The sequence below is a fragment of the Rhinolophus sinicus genome, linkage group LG02 (assembly GCF_036562045.2).
Source record: "Rhinolophus sinicus isolate RSC01 linkage group LG02, ASM3656204v1, whole genome shotgun sequence".
Classification (NCBI taxonomy): domain Eukaryota; kingdom Metazoa; phylum Chordata; class Mammalia; order Chiroptera; family Rhinolophidae; genus Rhinolophus; species Rhinolophus sinicus.
This window is the reverse complement of record NC_133752.1, coordinates 79816874-79836603: the sequence shown is the minus strand read 5'-3', so window position 1 is coordinate 79836603 and position 19730 is coordinate 79816874. Positions and strand designations below refer to the sequence as shown.

The window sequence follows — 19730 nt, the reverse complement described above, 5'->3', positions numbered from 1 at the left end:
TTCAGAAAACACCCTGCCAAACTTGGCCCACGTTCTGGCAAACACTTCCTTCTTAAAGTCAGCGAAATATTCTTTCCTGTGTCTACAACTGGTCTGTGGACCAGACCAGGCAAAACACTATTCACCCAGCTGTCCCCAAACCGTCCCACCAAGGTGAATAATTATCAAGATCCCGGAACTAGATCATACTAAAATTAAAAATACAAGACAAAAATCCTGCAGTAAGTTGGAGACATTCCAAAGGCTCTTTAGAAAATGTAAAGTGTCATTGAGGGGAAGTGGTGGGGGACAGAGGCACAGAAATGATACTGAAAAAAAAAAAAGTTTTAATAAAAAAGTGTAGTCTCAATTCCTAGTTTTCTTTCAGAACACTAGATACCCTGCAAACAGTCTGAATGAAGGCGATGCTCTCTTGAGATCTCTTCCAGGTCATAAATTCATTTAGGATCTAAGACATATTTGTTAAATTGGAGGCTAATGCAATATTAAACTGCACAGTTAATGATTTGGGCATTTGTATGAGCAGAATTTTTCATTTTCATGTAAGAGAGAAGATATGGGAACAGGAAAAAATACTCAACAACAACATGGTAAGAACTAGGCAAAAATAATTAAGCATATAAAATAACTTCTAATTAAATTTTTAAGGGAAGTATTCAGGGCTTTTACACTAAAAAGCAATTGCTTTCTAAGCTAAATTCAAATGGAAGTGTAAGAGTTGTGAAAAATTCTTGATAATTACATCCTATCAAAACCCTTAAGAACAATTTTATTTAAAACCCTGGCTAAATCCTACATTAGACTAGGACAACTGCAGAGGGAGACAAAGGGACACAAGGCCATGACGTGGTCCCCCGGTTGACCTATCACTGTGGGTAGTCATGCCCACATCACTTTTTAAAAATCTAGTTTAATTATTTTATTACTGCACCTTTTAGATACAAGAAATTAAACAAGAGAGACAAAAGGACTGCAGTTACACTATACCAATGACAACAAAAAATTTCACTTACAAACCAAATTAGAAATGGAACTTATTTCTTAGATTGCCGCATAAAAACTAACACGCCATTACTTCTTTATTGTTGCTTTAGTAGTCAAGGGAGAGAAGACGTAAGGAAAACAATCCACTTACTCCCCCAACTTTGTCAGTCAGACTTACGTTTTCTGGCTCCACACCGATGTCCTCACAAAACTTCTCCATGCCTTCAGGACCTACAACATCATCAGTACCTGGGATGAAACGCAATCTTATATAAATTAAATCTAACCACGCACACTATTACTACTGCACTGTATTGTCAAAATATTTGTTATTAAACTAAACTAAAATCAAATAACACTTAAGGGCTATAACTCCTTCTCTGAAGAAAGAAATCACTGAGTATAAATTGAAAACTATTCAGGAATTTCAGTTATATCATTAAAGGATTCTGCTCTCTGCACAATCATTTAAGTCAATTTACCTCCATGTCCTTCCCCCTGTGGACATATGGTCCATATCATTTATGTCTACAGATAAGGCTACTGAGTTCAATTTCTGCTCTTTATTAAAGTAGCTTAAAGCTCTATTCTTATTTTCGTTATAATTTCAATACATACAATAATTTTTAGAAACAGCAAGGAACCACATAATGTTCTTTGTAAAATCAATTGAGAAATAACCTGTTTCTTTTACACCGAAAACCAATCAGTCTTTCTGTTCTTGATAAGGCAATAGAGCTTTCCTCCCACTCTAACTTTAGCTTTGTGTCTTCCTGAAAGAACTGTCCACATGTTCCATCTCTACTTTATCTCCCATTCATTCTTCAGCCACTGCAATTTGGGTTCTGCTCGTCTCGCCACTGAAACTCTTCTGGCCAAAGTCACCAATCGCCCCCTAACTGCCAAATCGAATAGACACAGCCCACCTTTGTTTTATTTGACCTCTCTGATATCTGAAAATTTGAAGTTCTTTCTTCACAACTCTTGTGTCCTCCCATGGCTGCTGGGAAGGGCCCTCTCACCTGGTTTCCCCCCGCCTCTCCTCCTCTAGCCTGTTTATGGTTCCTTTGCTTCTCCCAACTTGTTAAATTTGATGTGTGGAGTTCCATCCTTAAACCTCTATACACTCTCCTTAGGAAATTTCAACCATACTTGAGGTTTCGGGTATTACCCAGACCTCTTTGTAGCCCGCATTTCCCCCCTTAGTTTTGAACTCTCTGGCTACCCCCACCTCTTCTTCAACTGCCACGACGAAACTCCCCTTCTGCCCCAAACATACTCCTCCTGCATTTCCCACTTCCAGCCACCATCTCACTGAGCCCATCCTGTCCCCATGACAAGCCTGCTTATCCTCCTGTACTGTCTCAACTGGTGGCATCACCAGAATAGAAACCTGGGAGTCATCCAGATTCCTCCCTTCTCCTACACGCTCCACATCCAATCAGTGATCAAGTGTGCTGCCAATTTTCCTTCCAAATATTTCTTAATTGCACTGCGCTGACCTATTCAGGCTTCCTTCTCTCACTTCGATTACCACAGCAGTCTCCTCAGGAGCTCCCTAATTCCACTGTCTACCCCCCTCGGACCCATCCTGCACACAGCCACCCTGGCTTAAAATCCTTCAGTGGCTCCCTACCACCTAAAGCCCAAAGTTGATGCCTATTAAATAAGGTACCGTATGATCTAGTACCTCTCTCCCTCTTCAGCCTCATATCTTTCCACCTTCAAATTACGTTTCTTAGAAATAATCAATGAATATTGCTGAATGAATAAAAATTAAGACTCAGAAACACTTCCTTACCTGTGGCTTGCTCTGCACACCATCCTGACACACAGCCACCACACTACTCTGAGCCTCAGCCCTTCCTCTCCCGTTGCCCCATCTTACCTGGCTAACTCCTTCAATCCTTAAAGACGAACTCAGACAGGCAACCACCCCAATCTCCCTCCCCCCACCAGCAGAGGCTGGGTGTCTGGCGGTCCTCTGTGACCCCATGCAATGCTAGGAATCATGAACCACAATGAATGTATAGGGAGGTTGTCCTCAACAAAGGATGACTATTAAAATCACCTGGAACACTTGTTGGAAAGTCTCATGTCACTTCTCTGCTTCAAATCCTATCTCCCCCTAAACTCTAAACTCAGGTCCTTCCTCATAATCTGGCCAGAGCAAATCCTTTTTCTCCACTCTGTTTACTTTAATCATAAATGTGCTATTTTGTTACAAAATGTCTTATTTCATATATTCAAATCTGTTACCTTTTTCTGGGATTTTTTTCTCCTTTCATATTTTAAATATTTTTCTACATACTCCTAATTTTCTTAACTTTATTAAGGGAAAAGTTCTTAACCAAATAAAATTTTCTTAATTTTTAATTTAGTTATTTTTTGCTACATTAACACACAAACATGACACAAAACTTCATTTAAAAGTGAAAGTGAAAAATATAAATATTTAGAAAGCAAAAGTTTCCCCTCAAACCCCTCCCTACTCCACAGAGACAACCATTTATTAAAGAGGTTAAGAACCGTTCCCAAAATTAGCCATTTATAGAACCTACATGCATGGAATATGTATACATTTATTTGCTCTCTCTAAGTTTATCCAGGCAATTCTCTGTGGCTTTCCAGATATACAATAATATAATCATCTCATCTCCAACAAATGACCATTTTTGTTCCTCTTTTCCAATATTTATGCCCCGTCTTTCTTTCTGTTGTCTAACAACACTGGCTAATAACTTCCAAAACAATGGCAAATAAGAATAGTCAGAGTGGCCATCTTTCTCTCATTCTTGACTCAAATGGGAATACATGTAGCATTTTACCATTTGATATGTTGCTAGTTTGGGTTTGAGACTATATGTACCCACATGTGCACACTCATGTATATATTACACAAATGAGACATTAGTAAATACAGTAAACAGAGAAAACTTGCCTTCTCCCTTTCCTTACCAGTTAGCCATGTGTCCTCCCAGACCTTTCTGCTATGCTTTACAGATGTGCAAATATACAATGAAATGCAGCTGAAACATGTTTATCTGCACACATGGGTTCGTGCTGTGCCTATAAATTCTACCCCTTGGTGTTTTCAGTAAATATGCCTGATAATCTTCCTGTGCGTGTACCTACATATCTACTTGGCTCTGTTAGCGGACACATTCTACATTACTCCACTGTACGTGAATGCGTGTGTGTGTGTGTGTGTGTGTGTCTGTACGTTCACCATGTCCCACTACAGTAAAGTATTTAGGCTGAAATTAAATAATAATTCTCACAAGGAAATATCCATCTCTTCCTATTTTGCTAAGAGGTTTTGTTTTTAGGAAAAGACACCTTTTTGGTGACTACCAATAGGACTCATTGGAGGTGGCTACCTAGAGCTTAAAAAAAAAAGTTTCCTTGTAATTCTTCTTAAATTCCTCTTTGGTTTCCATTCTTGCTGATTAAAACAAGCTCTTTCCCTGTAACCTGTTCGTGAGCCCAGCCAGCCACCTGCATTTCCCAGGCCACTGCACTGGCCTGACTGTCTCCAGCTCGCTCTCCCCTCTCACACCCGCCATCCTGGTGACCGCCAATGTTCTCTATCAACACTCATTACAAACATGACACTTCTCAGTTTATTTGTCTGTTTGCCACACTAGGAAATGAACACAGCACTTCTGCTGACTGTACCCGAGCCTGGCACACAGCAAGCCCTCAAAGGTTTGCTGATATAGATACACTGTGCAGTGGGAATGTTAAAGTTATCCACGCTTTTTCCTTTTTTCCACATTTTACACAATGCCATTGTCATCTTCATTGCATGTACTTACATCTATATGTTTTAAAAGAACAGTCTTTAACAGTATTATTTGCAACGGCATGACTCTACCAGAAGTCATCATTTTATCCTAAAAATATTCAAGTATAGCTTGTCCATCAACATTATTTAAAAGCTATTCATGGGGTGACTGGTTAGCTCAGTTGGTTAGAGCGTGGTGCTGGTAGCACCAAAGCTGCCGGTTCAATCCCCACATGGGCCACTGTGAGCTGATCCCTTCTTTAAAAAAAAAAAAAAAAAGCTACTCATAATCCTGCTATCTAAAACAACTTTTCCTTTGGTCTCACTATCTTTCCCATGCACACATTTAGCTCTAGTTGTAATCGCATTGTTCATTGGAATTATGGTGGTATTTAGACTAAGTTTATCTGTAGAAGTGAGCAATCTTAAGTCTAACAAATATGCTACTGACTAACACAAAGTGGGGTTTGAAGAAGATGGTTTAAAAAACCATTATAGTTAAAATCATAAGCTACGCAACGCCCTGGTGACAAGATTCTGGAGATACATTGAGAAGACAGATATACTGACCATAATCTAGAAAACAGTGATCCTCCCACTTTCCCTGCCATTTTAAGCAGGGGCCCCTAACTAAATATATTTAACCTTTTCACGATGGGCCAAGACCCTCATGGCCAAGTTCCCATAATTACACCACACTGTGTCGCTGAGGCAAACAGGGCCCCACTGTCTTCTTTGGTAGCTTTTAGTATCTCTTCCTTCGCTGACACTTAGCATCTGCTCCTGGTCCCTAATCTTGTTTTGGAGAACCAAAAACAAACGATTTTGCTATAGCACTTAATCCAAAATAACAACTATGGGCCTACAATCGGGGCCTGCACAATTGTGACGATCTGCACAAGTGAGCTTGGTGTGACTGCACAGCGCTGGCCCGTGTGCTTGGCTTACTTCCTTATTCTTAGACATACTCCCAGAAAGTGGAAGTTATTACATACATTATTTATATAAAACTGGTTATTTTCATTCTAATAGAAAAGAAATGGGATTCTGGTTTCACATGGAGGTCTAAATAATAGTCCGCCACCTTCCTCCCACCATCCTTTCTAAAGTCACAGAGCACTGAAGTAGCAAGCACAAAAGGGAGTGAACCTATAACCACAAAGAACAGGACAAAGAGCCCCCAGTGGAACGGGCTCATTTATTAAATTTCTGAGAAACAGATACTGAGTTGATAGGGATTTAAAAAGGTGAGAAGGCTGCATCCTAGAATGTGCTAAGGAGGGCTGGGTTAACTGGCCAGGCAGAAGCTGGAGGACCTGGGCTCAGGCAGCAGGAGCCATGGAAAGCAGAGAGCAGGTCCAGGAGTGGAACTGAGAACTCTGGGAAGAACTAAAGGTCCATCCAGGTGAAACAAATGCACCACCGAGGCCCCTGCTGCCCCTCCACTCCACTCAGAATTAAAGTGCAGGGAGTCCGCCCAAACCAGCTGGCTCTCTACCAGGGAAAGTGGACACACTATGAGTGGTAAAGCCCTCCTCATTCTAGCATCTAGGGGGCCTGGGAACTCACAACCTGCTCCCCTAGATTCACCCCACAGCACAACCTGTCAGTCATCCTTGAACAATACTGATCTACAGTTTTTATTCACGTGGTTGGGATACTAAGAGTGAAACAGCTACCACCTGGGGCTTTTAATTATTGCTAGTTTCAAACTATTTTCCCTACTGATAAGATATGTGAGATTAAGGAAAAGGGGAGATTTATAAAAATAGGGATAGCCACACCCACAGAAACTTCTTAGGGATGAACTATAAGGAACCACGCAGCAGGGATCTCAAGGAACCTAAAGAATGTGGCTTAAGCTTTATCTCAAATGTCATCTTTGTGAGCTAAAGCAAAGAAAACAAGAAGGAAAACGATAGCCTGATCTCTTTTTAAAGAAAACAGAAGAGTGGCTGGTACTATGGAAAAATTCGTATTTGTTCATAAAGAAAGACACACAAAATAATCAAAATAGCTGTGCTATGACGGTGGGATTAAGTATACAGTTTTTGTTTAATATTTCCTTTTTACATTTCATAACAATAAATGTGAACCAATAAAAGACAGCAAAAGGTCTTTATAATCAAAGTGATACAAATATGAGAAAACTCTTAATTCATTTCAGCAGCCATGTACCAGACATCTGGAAAATAGCCAACCACTTTCACTAGGAATACAAAACGTCTTCAAGAAATCTGTGTTTTTATTATCTAAATGTGAAAACAGATAAATTCTCATACTATGTAAGTGTTTGTACTAGTGTCCACGCCCCACAAATAAAATTCAGCTCAAACGAGTTCTAGTAATGAAGGAGAATTCACTAGAAAGATATTGGGGTAGCTCAGAAAAATCTAAAGAATCACAGGAGCAGGATCGTATTCTTTCAAGTCCATCACTGGAAAAGAAAGATGCTCTTCTCCCAGCTTCAATCTAAAAGTGCCAGGGGCTTTTATCTGACTGGCCTGGCTGACCTAGGTTACCTGCCAGCCACTGGAACAAGAGCTGTGGCCAGAAAAGGGGTAGGGTGCGGGGAAATGGCAAGATCAGGCCGTGGGAGGAATCCTCGCTTGCATATCCAATGAAAGGGTGTCAGAACTAGTTGTGAACAATGTCCTAAAGAAGTACAGAAAAGGCTATTCAGCTAATTAGGGGGCTTTAAAGATGTATAACAGCTTCTCAGATGGAAAATGGAGAAAAGCACCAGGCAAAGAGATGGCAGGGAATTAGTGGTCTTTCATCCCATTGGTGGCAGGGATTTTTAAGTGGGGTGGAGTGGAGGTGGACTGATGATAGCAAAATTGTTTGAAGGTTGCTGGCATAGTCAAGTTGATAGGAAATAAGACAAGGAACAGAAGAGGTAAAAGAACCTTCAGCTCAAACTTGTCTGAAAATGTTTCTTTTTCTCTGTTCCTACCATACACCACTACAATATAACAAATAAACCCTAGATTTCACTATTACACTATCCAACCAATTATAACAAGTTGCAAAAATGGGACTGAATTTAACACATTTAAATGACAAAACAAACATTTTCTGCCAAAAGATCTTTCAATACAGACACTTAATATAAGAAATTCCATTGCACTACATAAAGGTTCAAAGCAGCAAAGCTTATTTTAACTTTGATGTGTAAATCAAATAACCACCCAGTACCGGCATTCTAAATAGGTTTCCTAGCAATCCAAAGTATTGCTCCCAAGTACATTTCATCTTTTCAGTTCCCTTCTAGTGTTCTGAATTCTTTGGCTTAGCTGCTGGCTATAAATAGTAGGACATTTGGTGATTTGTTTCAACTATGTTCTCTCCCTCAAACAGGGACACACACACACACACACACACACACACACACCAAATTCGAAAAGTACACATTTTTTAATCCCCTATCTCCTCGAGGTAGTCCTTACTTTTAATACTGAGGATTGGTCTCAGATGATACAAGTGATTACCTACCTGCATACTCATAGAACCACTCTAAGCACCTCTTACTTGAAAAGGCTTCTTCTTCAGTCTTTATTCTAGTTGAATCATATTTTCTATACATGCTAGAAATTGAGAGAGCAGTTTTAAGTTATTTACAGTAAAGACAGTGAGTTCTTTTAACTAGCAGATAGATTTTATTCACCTACCCAAACCAGACATCTATTCAATCAGTATGTCAAGTATAGTTTAAATATTTTACTTCCTGTTTTGGGAAGCTTCAGCTTTTATAACTACAACTTTAAACAGTGACACTCAATACAGAATCAAATGGTAACCACTTAATACAAGCTTTTCTCTGATTAACGAAGAATCCGTAAGTACTGAATACAACAGGTATTTGACAGACTCCCTTCTACCTGACTAGCCAGAACTAACTACAGAATGATAGTGAGATACAGTAAGAAATGCTTACAGTGTTTTCTCCAATTGATGACCCTAGAACTCACTTATGTCTCCACATTAAATTCTCCTGACTTCTGTGTCTTACAAGTCAGGTTGGGCACAGAGCACACTCAAAGGAAGAACCTGTCACTATTAGACATCTCAAGAGAACATTAAGAAAATAAAAGAAACATCAAACTATATCCAAGCCTCCAGGGGAAAAAAAGTCAGGTGTAAGGTTGATGAGATAAAATCCCTTGGACAGTTTCTTGATTAGTATAACCTTAAAAACCTCAGGAGAGAGATGTATAGAGAAACCCTGGCTTCTGCCATTCTCTTACAATTCCCTAGTGTTATGATGACAGCCAGCATCAGCCAGAGAACTGACTCGGGAAGCACAGCAGCCTCCTCCTCCACACTGTGGCTTCCACAGGATTTCACAATGACCCAGGTCTGAGGACTGAGATATTGCTCCGGGGAGGGGGGCAAGGGGTGGGGGGGATACAGTATCTCTAAAACAGTGACTTGGATAGAAAAATAATGAATATATTATTTTTCTTATCCCTTATTTATATATAAATTGCCTAAATAGTTATAAACATTTATGAACAGTTTTCATTCACGTAGTACATAATATAAAAATCATATTTTTTAAATGAGCATTTACTCATGACCTTGACATTCACCAGAGTACCTATATATACCTCTGATTAGAAATTTTGAGTTTTAATACCAAAAAAAGAACATGGTCATAGCATGTACTGAACCTGCAAACTACCAGTTTTGTATTTCTTCTATAAAAGGTTGCCATACTACCTGGGAACAAAGGTGGGTACTGGCCAAGGGTTCAAACAGAGATGCTCCAATCCTGGGCCTAGATATTCCTGTCTCAGCTCAAAGTCTGTAATTGGTCAATAATCTGGAGATCAATATATGATACTGTAATGTTTGAATTGCTTAAACATACTCTACATAAAAAAGGACAATGGAATACCATTCAGCAAATAAAAGAAAAATAATATTGATATATGCTATTAGAAGGATGAACCTCAAAAACATTAAGCTAAGTGAAAGAAGCAAGACACAAAAAAGGTCAACTATATAAAATGTCCAGAACAGGCAAATCTGTAGAAAGTAGATTCATGGCTGCCTGGGGGTGGGAACAGGGAGTGACTGAATGAGCATCAGGGATCTAACGGGTAATGGAAATCTTTTAAAACTCGTTTGTAGTGACGGTTGCACAACTCTAACAACTTCATAAAAATCACTGAGGTTGTGCACTTAAAATGGATGAACAATGTGGTATGTAAATAAGGTGTTTTTTTAAAAAACAACCAAGAATGAAACTCAGATAATGCTATAGCTCCCTTTCCCTTGGGTGACCAAGGAAATGCTGTCGGTAAGAGCACCTCACACCCTTCTGCAACTCAACTACCAGTTTTTAAACTGGCTTTAACATACTAAATTGTATTAGACTGTGGTGAAAAATAAGTGCTATATATATATTGTATATGTGTGTGTGTGTGTATATATATATATATATATATATATATATACACACACACACACATACACAGTCACAAAATGCTATGTGATTATTAGAGTTTAACAATGCCCCAAAAATCACATCACCACCACCACGGAATTACACCAAGTAACCTGGCTTCGTAAGTCTAAAAATCATTGGTCTAAACCGTTGCTGATGATTCTCTTCTAAATCACTGCTATCTTCTTTTAGATAATACTTTCTCCTCATTAGGGATATGAACAGTGACATTATTTTCACATTTTCAGAGTCCATCTCTCTATCCCTCCAACTGAATTGTAGCATATTAAGTAACACAGCAAGAAAGAAATAGAAAAATTTCATCTTGATTTACAGATGTGAAAATTCAGGCCCATTAGTGAGGTGACCTACAGAGCAAGAATGAAGGGAGATGGAAAGAGGCAGAAAGGATTAAAACTCTAATGTCTGTTCATTGCTTTAAAAAAAAATAAAACCTGACAAACTTACTTATTAAAATTAGGGTGAAAACCATAAAGAGGCCTAAAATAAACAAGTCTAACAGACCTTTGGAGTTACCAAAATTAACAGTGCACTTGTCTGAAAGAGAAGTGGTTGAAACAGTCTTGTTTTCACAGTCCCTAACCAATTCTCACTCCTCTAATAATAAACCTCAGGCAGGCTTAGAGGATGCAATCCAGGCAGCTCTGTCCAGCCGCTGTCTGGGCCCTTGCAAAGGCAATCAGAGGATTCTTGAGGTGGTATTTACTGAGACTCTCACAGAACAGATACATACCAATCCTGGGGTCCTCAACAGGCACCGACAGCAAGCCCTTAAAAGGAAAGAAAGAAACTCTACACCAGTTTTGGTGGATCAGTGCACTAAGATAAAACTTTAATTTCTAAGAATACAAATGACCTAATTTGTTTTTATTTTATAAACCCACACATAAAGTAAGTGACAGGAAATAACCATACTTCGAAAGTCCACCTGGCAGAATGACAACAATGTTCCCGTTGGCATCTGCACATTTAGAAGACCCACACTGGACTAGGCAGACACGTGACTCTTTGACACATATGTCATCAATTTTGATCTACGGTCTCTGCCACATACCTGTCATGTCTACTTTTCTTGGCAGATAAATCATCTCCAGAGGCAGGTCTTCTCTTTTTCCTTGGTGGCATCACTTTACTAAAGCAGTCCGAAGAACTACAAGACCGCAGACTTCCTACAGCACAAAGAGTCAAAGGGTATAAGATTAATGCACGCCACATCACAACTCTTCAAAAAAATACACCCCACCAAATGAGAAAGCTTCCTGACTGGTACTGTAAATGGTTTAGATGTTATCTGTAAATGCTATGAGGTGAAAAAAATGGTTTTTAGCTCCTGCTCGAAAAAATGTTATAGTCAAGAAATAAACTAGCAATGACAAATAAGTTAATACTTTTTCTGCCCAAAACCACACCAGAAATAGAAGTTATCACAACTTCAATTTACTCTCCAAAAATACTAATGTAAATCATCTCAGCTTTCAGCTTCTCTTACATGTCAATGTTCCTTCAAAAAGAATTGCACTGCTATCTCATTTATGTACTTCACCAGGCAAGGTCAGCTCAACCAGTCACCTTGCGTCTAAAATACATACAAGAACATCAGTCCTGACACTCTTCAGTTTCAGGAGATAATCTGGTTTGGGTTTAAAAAAAACAGGATTTTGATACTTTTAGGAAGAAGACTGACATGATCTTGAGCAAAACTTCCATGATAATTTTGAGGTTTTTTTCCTGCAACTTGAAGAAGATTCTGCCACTTTCAGTCAGGGTTTTCAGAAACATACCTTCATTTGGTAAAAAACAATTATTAAAATAACAACACGGAACACTTATTGAAACCTTACGGTTAGCCAGGCCCTGTTTTTAACACTTACTTACATGTATTAACACACTTAACATCATGAGCTTATGAGAAAAGAACCATCACTACTGACCATGCTGATGAGAAAATGGAGGCAGAGAGAGTTAGGGAAGTGGCAAAACTAGGATTCAAACCCTGACAGTCTCGCTTCACACTGACAAAAATTACAAGACAATTATAAGATAATTAAAATACCCATCTTGGCACAAGTACTATCAGATATGTCATTTGGTTCCCACAATAACCCTGAATTATACGCAGAGCAGAGGTAATTATCTCTACTTGACAGATGGGGAAAACTAAGGCTTAGGCATTTAAGCAAATTTCCAAGGTCTCTGAAGTGTTAAGTGATGAATTCTGGAGCGTACATCTTTACTCCTTCCATTGGCCTCTTGGTAGAAGGCCCTGGGGACTTCTCAGTGAGCCATGAGGACGAGCGCGTAGGGGTGCCTGCGCTTGAACAAGCTGCATTCCATGAATGAGTTCCAGCTCTTTACCTACCTACGTGGCTTGGTCAATCACTGACCCTTTCTGGGCCTTGGTGCCCCATCTGAAGAATGAGAACTGTGGTATCTCTCTCAAAAAAACATCCATTCAGGAGGTGCTTAGGTGCCAAGTGCTGTGCGCAGACCGATGTTGGAGACGTAAAGAACACGCTCCGAGTGACATATGGGTGATGCCGTGGAGCTCAGGCAGGACCTCACAAGAACCCCACAATGTAGGTGATTTGCTAGCATCCCCATTTTTACAAACGAAGAAACTGAACCAGAGAGATTAGGTGACAGATGGAAAGTGAAGTAAGTGAAGTCGAGGACCGAACAAGTGGCCCAGCAGCAAAACCCAAGCTCTCTGCCACTATGACTGCCACCTCCCCTAGGCCAGAAAAGCAGAGACTGAGAAGCAGAAAACTAAGGACAGAACCCTAGGGAATGTGGATATTCAGGGGGCTGGGGAAAGAAGGTAAAAACCAGAGTAGGGAAAAAACCTCGAGGAGAGTCACGTCCTGGAAGCAGAGGAGAGTGTTTCGAGGAGGGACGGGCAGGCGGCACACAGAGCAGCGCAGGAGGGAGTGAAGGCGCACCCTGCACTGAGCACTCGGGGCAGGAGCAACGGGCCGGGCCGTGAGGGGAGAGGCCAGATTGCACGGGACTGGGAAAGGCTGTGAGGAGAGGGAGTGAACACAGCGGACATACAAAACTCCTTCCAGAAAGCTGCTCGGGAGGCAGGGAGGCAGCTGTCAGTCGCTAACAGTCACCACCCAGGAAGAGCAATGGTCAGGACTGGAACCTAAACGCCACTTTATACCGAGGCTTCCACCGCTGTGCTAAGTGCTCAGGGTGACTCAAACGCTCCAAGAACATACCAGCCAAGAGCACTTACTCTGTTATGAAACAAGACGGCAGCCTGACTGAGGTGTCCGCCCAGGGCCAAGGACCAGAAAAGGCATGTGCTCGAGGACCCAGCCTGCTACTCCAGCACCCCAACCAGGGCTAAAAAGACGACACTCAGCTACCTCTCCCGGGGGCCCAACCAGGCCTTCCAGAGGAGGGAGTCAGGGTTTGTCTGAGACTTAAGGCACCCCCGGATCTCTCTCCCCATCACAGCAGCAAGAACTGAAAGAGAATGAGCCGGAGAAAGGGCCTACCGCCACAGGCACCTCATTCATCCTCCCTGGGAAATGGTGGTCCAGTTTACAGACAACACCAAAGCACACACAAAGGTCCCAAGAGTTGCAGTGACCCAAGCTTTTGCAGACTGCCAACATTTAAGAAAAAGATTTAGTCTTGCCCATTAATGCCTTGGGGTGGGCCCTGCAAAATTAAAAAGCACACCCTGTCTAGCTGAAAAGCCTGCTACACTGCTCGGAATTAAGAGTCTGCCTTACACCTGGCGGCTTGCTTCTCCCACCGTGGACATGCTTTGTGTGAAGGAAAGACACTGTCTTCCAGTAATGGTCATGGTTTGGTTCTGAGCATCTGGTCCGGCAGTAACTGCTCCCTTCCACCAGTGTTTGCAGAGCACAGAGGAAAATGTACTTACCTCCTCAACCCGTGGGAAGACGAACACTATTTAATGTCTTCACCAATATTCACCAGTAAAGTTTAATCCACCAGCTGCTCTACTATGCTTCTTCATAGAAACACTGGTATAATGTCAGGCTTTCACTGAATCTCACTTGTCAAGAGTATCATGTATTTGGTAAATATACAAACATTGTAAATTAACCAACTTTTTAAACTTTCTTTTATTTTTTTTCCTTACTGATGAATGCTTTCTGTTAAAGAGTTTCACAAATCACCTTTTCTTGCGTCAGCATAAAACTTATTCATATTCGACCCCTAAATCATCCCAAATTTGACATTTTATTCTTTCACTTATCTGACATTTTTATCTTCTAGGTAAGAACCATCGCTTTTGTTCAGCTCTGTCCACTCGAATCATCAGCATAAGCGAGTGGCTGTTATGAGACCATCTTTCACAAAGAAACAACGTCTGTTCCTTCCCTGACGCTCATTACAGCTCAGGCCCCCACGGCTCCCTGCTGCTCTCACCCTCACCTCACAGGAGGGAGGAGTCCAACTCAAACCCCCGTGACGCTGCAAAGGATGACACAGCACAGCTCCTCAGGTAGAACCCTAGAACTTTTGGCAGCGAAAAGTTTCAGACTACATAAAAGCTATTTTTTTAATGCTGAGGAAAATTAAGTTTACTTAAAATAATGTGCCAACATGAACCAAATCAACAAAACAGAGAGAATACAACTCAAGTTTGCCCCAAGCCCTCCACCCCAACATGGCTCCAAGGACCCTACCTGAGTAGGGCAACAAGTAGGGTTTTAGTATATGTGCTGCCAAAGCGAGCACATCAACAAGTAGGGTTTTAAGTGCACGGATACAAAGGTACACCTTGGTTTGCAGGGCCCTGTTTGGTTCACCTGTGTGTACACAACAGCTAACACAGTATTACAGTGCAGTAATAATCAGACATATACATTGAGAATCCTATAGTAGACTTTCAATAAATATTTGAATAAATGTGTTCCTATAACATGCATAAATCAAATGCTGTTAAAATTCAGTACATTTCCAGATATTTAAAACACTTATGAATAAATAATACACCATTATTTTTGATGTTTTTTCTAATTCTCAGTAAAACAAGCACTTTTAAGATTCCTGGCAGGTAAGAGTTTTTTTTTTCTTTAATACAAATATTCCAGAGTATTTGCTTCTTAAAATAACTCTGTGCTAAGTCTTTTTATAATAAAAATCCTTAAGTCTAAATGAATATGTTTTACAAATTTGCATTTATCTGTATAGTTAAATTTAGACTTTACTGACTCAACTTCTATCACAATCACAAACAATGAGCTATTTTGACCCTTTAAACGTACCTACTTAGATACAAACAATCTGCCATTACAGGGAGAGGCAAAACATTAAAGTCGATGTTTTAAATAATAACAATAAAGCACTTTTAAAGTTATCTTACTTATCTTCATAAAGCTGAGGGGTGTTATTACTACCCTAATTCTAAAGGTAAGAAAACTGACTAATAAAACCTGAAAGTTCCAAGATCGACAAATACTTAACAAATAAAAGTGACTGCCTGATGAACTTTAAGATACCCAGAAATTAATTTGAAATGATCGGAGCTGCAAGTTTTCATTCTTTCACAAACATGCAAGAAAAACAGTGATGAAAAAGATTATAGGGAACCCTCTTAAATCTCCTAAAGAATGTTTCACAGAAACATATGAAAGAGGAAAAGGTTTTTTGTAATAATAAGAAAGAAGAAGGAAGAAGAGAAGAATAATCTCAACCAGTAATCCCAAACTATGATTTGGGCTCCTCAAAATTATCCTGATTGATATTCTCATGCTCAGTCTAACGATCTCTCTATTAGATGAACAGTGAGTAAAATCAACCCTCCCAGTTCTCCCACCATTAGACGCTATTTCTTGATACCGGGGTTTTTAAATGATCCTTAGGAAGGCAATAAAAATTGTTTATAGTTTTTAACTCAAGGGTTATGATTTTAGTTCGGGTTTATTTATTTTCCATTCAGTGTTTAAAGAGAACAAATAAATTCTTCTACTAATGAACTATGTTTTCAGATAAATCAGGTAGTGAATGAATATAGCCATTCTTCCCACATTAAACAATTAGAAATACTGCCAACATTTTTCAACATATCTATCCTAACATTTGGCCCCAGAAAATAAATTTTAAAGAATAACGAGTTTATCTGGCTCAGACCAAAGGCCCTTTACAGTCAAATCCAGTTGGTTCTTTTGCTACTGTGTTTCCCCGAAAATAAGACCTAGCAGGACCATCAGCTCTAATGAGTCTTTTGGAGCAAAAATTAATATAAGACCCGTCTTATTTTACTATAAGACCAGGTATGATATGATGATATGATATGATATGATATAATATAATATCAGGTCTTATATTAATTTTTGCTCCAAAAGATGCCTTAGAGCTGATGGTCCAGCTAGGTATTATTTTCGGGGACCCACCGTAATAACTAAGCATGTTATTCTCAATAAATGCTATCTCAGAAGGTGGTGCGCTGCCTTTTTTTCTTTTTTAAATCTTTTTGCTTGTGGGCCTCATGTAAAAAAAGGTCCTGTTCAGGATTTGTTTTCTGTAAGACACATACAATTGTGTGCCCAATTTCTAGTCATCCACAAACAACAGGTCAAGAATTTCTGACTTTTCCAAAATTAGTATAAATGCATGTTCTAATATAAACAACTCACTGTCTAGTTTTTCATTTCAGTGAGTTTGTTGTATCATATAGCTTTATTTCACTTAATAACATTTTACGTGGTTCAGTACATTTTATAGAGCTATTTCACCTCACTTTTCACTGAACAGTGTCACAAAGATACAGTAATTTGAGTTGATAAATAGATTGCAATTTAAGACATCTTACCAGTACCTAATATGTTATTTCATTTTCTTGAACAGACCATTGAACTACTTGCTTGCTTGAGTAAAAAACTATTAAGTGTCTATATGCACAAATTTTATCCTACTATTTAAAGCTAAAATATTTCCTTTCCTTTCTCTTTTAAAAATATTGACTTCTGACATCTATCATCTTCATCATTTTTTTTGTCTACTTCTCCAATATTAACTCTCTGTCTAACACTCGTGTGTGTGTGTGTGTGTGTGTGTGTGTGTGTGTGTGTAAGATTGAAAGCACCAAAGAAAATCATTAGAGGAGACAGAAGGGGAGCTTCCAGCCTCTCCTGCACTTGGGGTTGGCTCTCCACACACACTTGTTACAGATACTGCTCAGATTACGGATGAGCCAAGAGATTTGAACAGGACTACAATGATTAACTTTTTCAGATTTCCAACATTATAGATTATATGTTGTTTAATTTTAAAGGCTACTCTGTCAGGTATAGCAATCACAAGTGGTGCTATAACCAGATGGAGAATGTTAATGAAATGGACAAATCTAAGAAATTCCTAACACTAATTGACACTGACTGGCAATTACGAGGTACTAGTAACTGGACTAACACGTCATGTACCAAACATCAGACACACCCACTGTCCCTAAGGCGCGAAAGAGGAGGCATGAGGCCAAAGATACTTTCCACTTTCATCTTCCTTAATTACAACTTAGCTATTAAACTGCCACATTCAGATTAAGTATTTAAATATGAAATTACTATAGTAACAATACTCAATTTTAATCCAAAAGTCAAAGTTAATTACATAATGTACAAGATTCAGAGCTTAGAACTTTTATTACCTTTGCTAAGGGAAGATAACCTAAAGGCTTTACAAACAAAATTCAGTTTTAAAAATCAAAACTATACTAACTCTTAAATTAAAAAAAAAAAGTCCCCAAAGCCTACAAACATATTGTTCCTGAATAGGAGAGAAATGTGCTCTTTTTTTTTGTTACTATTAAAAGTAGCCCTGAAAACTTTTATTTCAGCATTATTGGTAGTAGCTGAAAGTTAAACATACTTAAATGTATATATCAATAGAAACATATCATGATATATCCATGAACTGGAAAATCATGCATTCATTAAAAAAATTAAGTTAATGCTTTATAAATCTGCTACTATGAAAAGATCTCTAAGATATACTGAATGACAAAAACAAGAGGCACATACAAACGCACAAGGTATGTGAGGGAAAAATATACTATCACCATCATCACTTGGGAAACAAATATTAAGAATATGAGCGTTACCTGCAGAAAGTCAAATGTGGAATACTCCTGGGGAATGGGAGCTGGGGTAACAGAATAGGACAGAAACCTTCGCTTTCTGTTTTATACCTTTTTGACACTTCTTTTAAAACTGTGTACATACACTACTTTTAAAATTATTAAGGAAACTTTTGACTGTCTTTGACTTGATCTACATATTATACAATGAAACAAGAAGATCCGGTGCAGGGACACTGGCCTGGCCTTCTAGGACACTCCTGGCACAGTCTCTGTCCCCATCTCTCACTCCTACCCCTGGGAGGAGGAGCGTCTGATCTAACTGGTGATACAGAAGAAGGAGCTGAGCGGAGGGGCCCAGCCCTTCCTGAACTCCCTTTCAGACTGGCCTGCCAACAGAAGCTCAGGCCTTTGCACTGTCACTAGCGGGGCCCGAAGGGGGAGAGCAGCTGTGCTGGCCGGTGCTCATCCAGCTGTGGCAGTGACTGAGTGTAAGGGTGTCTGATTCAGGTGAAACACTGAAAAGCCTCTGCATTTTTGCTGCACAACTAAGCTGTGTTTTCCAAAAAACTTGTTACTTCAACCTTCATCTTGCGCTTAATTTTCAAATGATTCTGAACCAATTTGGAGAGGTTCCAAAAACCTCCAAGATATACCATTAAATGAAAAAAAAGAACGATGCTGTATAGTGTATACTGTATAGTATGATCTCATCGATGCTAAATAAAAAACACCACTATAAAAATATACGCTTGTATAAAAATGTCTGAAAGAACAAACATTAAACAGGGTAAAGAATGGATTGGGAGACGGGAAGGAGGACTGTCACTTTTTCCTCCTCAATTTACTTGTGTGCTATTCAAAATTCTCCAGCAAGCATGTATTCATATATTTTTGTGGTAATTTTCAAAATATTTAAAATATATTTTAATAAGTTTTGCTGGAAGTTTTAGTAACTACAGATCAAGCGCAAGTTTCTAAACTTTATGGTTACCAGCAGTTTCGAGAAGTGGTTCTCAAAGTGTGGGCTCCAGACGAGCTGCGTCAGCACCTGGGAACTTGTCAGATATGCAGACTCTGGGAACCCATCCCAAATCTGCAGAATCAGAAAGTCTGGGGAAGGAGCCTAGCAACCTGTTGTAATAAGCCCTCCCCAGGTGATGATAATGCTACAACAGTATGAGAACTATGCGGCTAGAGAATCATTTACAATAATCAAGTTTCAATTTTCCCATTTATAAATCTTCAGGACCTTTACCGCGCGCGCACATGCACACACACCCCTACCTACCTATAAATCATGTTTCATCTCAACAAACATTTATGGAATACCTTTCAAACTGCGTTAGTGTAGTAACTTTTTAGTATAAACTAAAATACTTCAGTAGATAAATGGTATCTTGAAACCATAGGGAGAATGCCCA

General features: G+C 39.4%; 1 protein-coding gene across 8 annotated transcripts in view; it reads right to left on the bottom strand.

Moving 5' to 3' along the window:
* The window catches only part of DCUN1D4 (defective in cullin neddylation 1 domain containing 4), a 66677-nt gene that overhangs the window by 25798 nt on the left and 21149 nt on the right, over positions 1-19730 (bottom strand). For 6 of the 8 annotated variants that reach the window (XM_019741032.2, XM_019741036.2, XM_074324674.1 and 3 more), the window contains 3 exons: positions 11299-11413; positions 8267-8358; positions 1163-1233 (listed from right to left, as the gene is read on the bottom strand). In XM_019741032.2, the coding sequence (XP_019596591.2) occupies positions 1163-1233; positions 8267-8358; positions 11299-11413 (278 nt within the window). The remainder of the gene's footprint in view (positions 1-1162; positions 1234-8266; positions 8359-11298; positions 11414-19730) is intronic. The other 2 variants (XM_019741034.2, XM_074324672.1) reach the window with 1 other exon arrangement.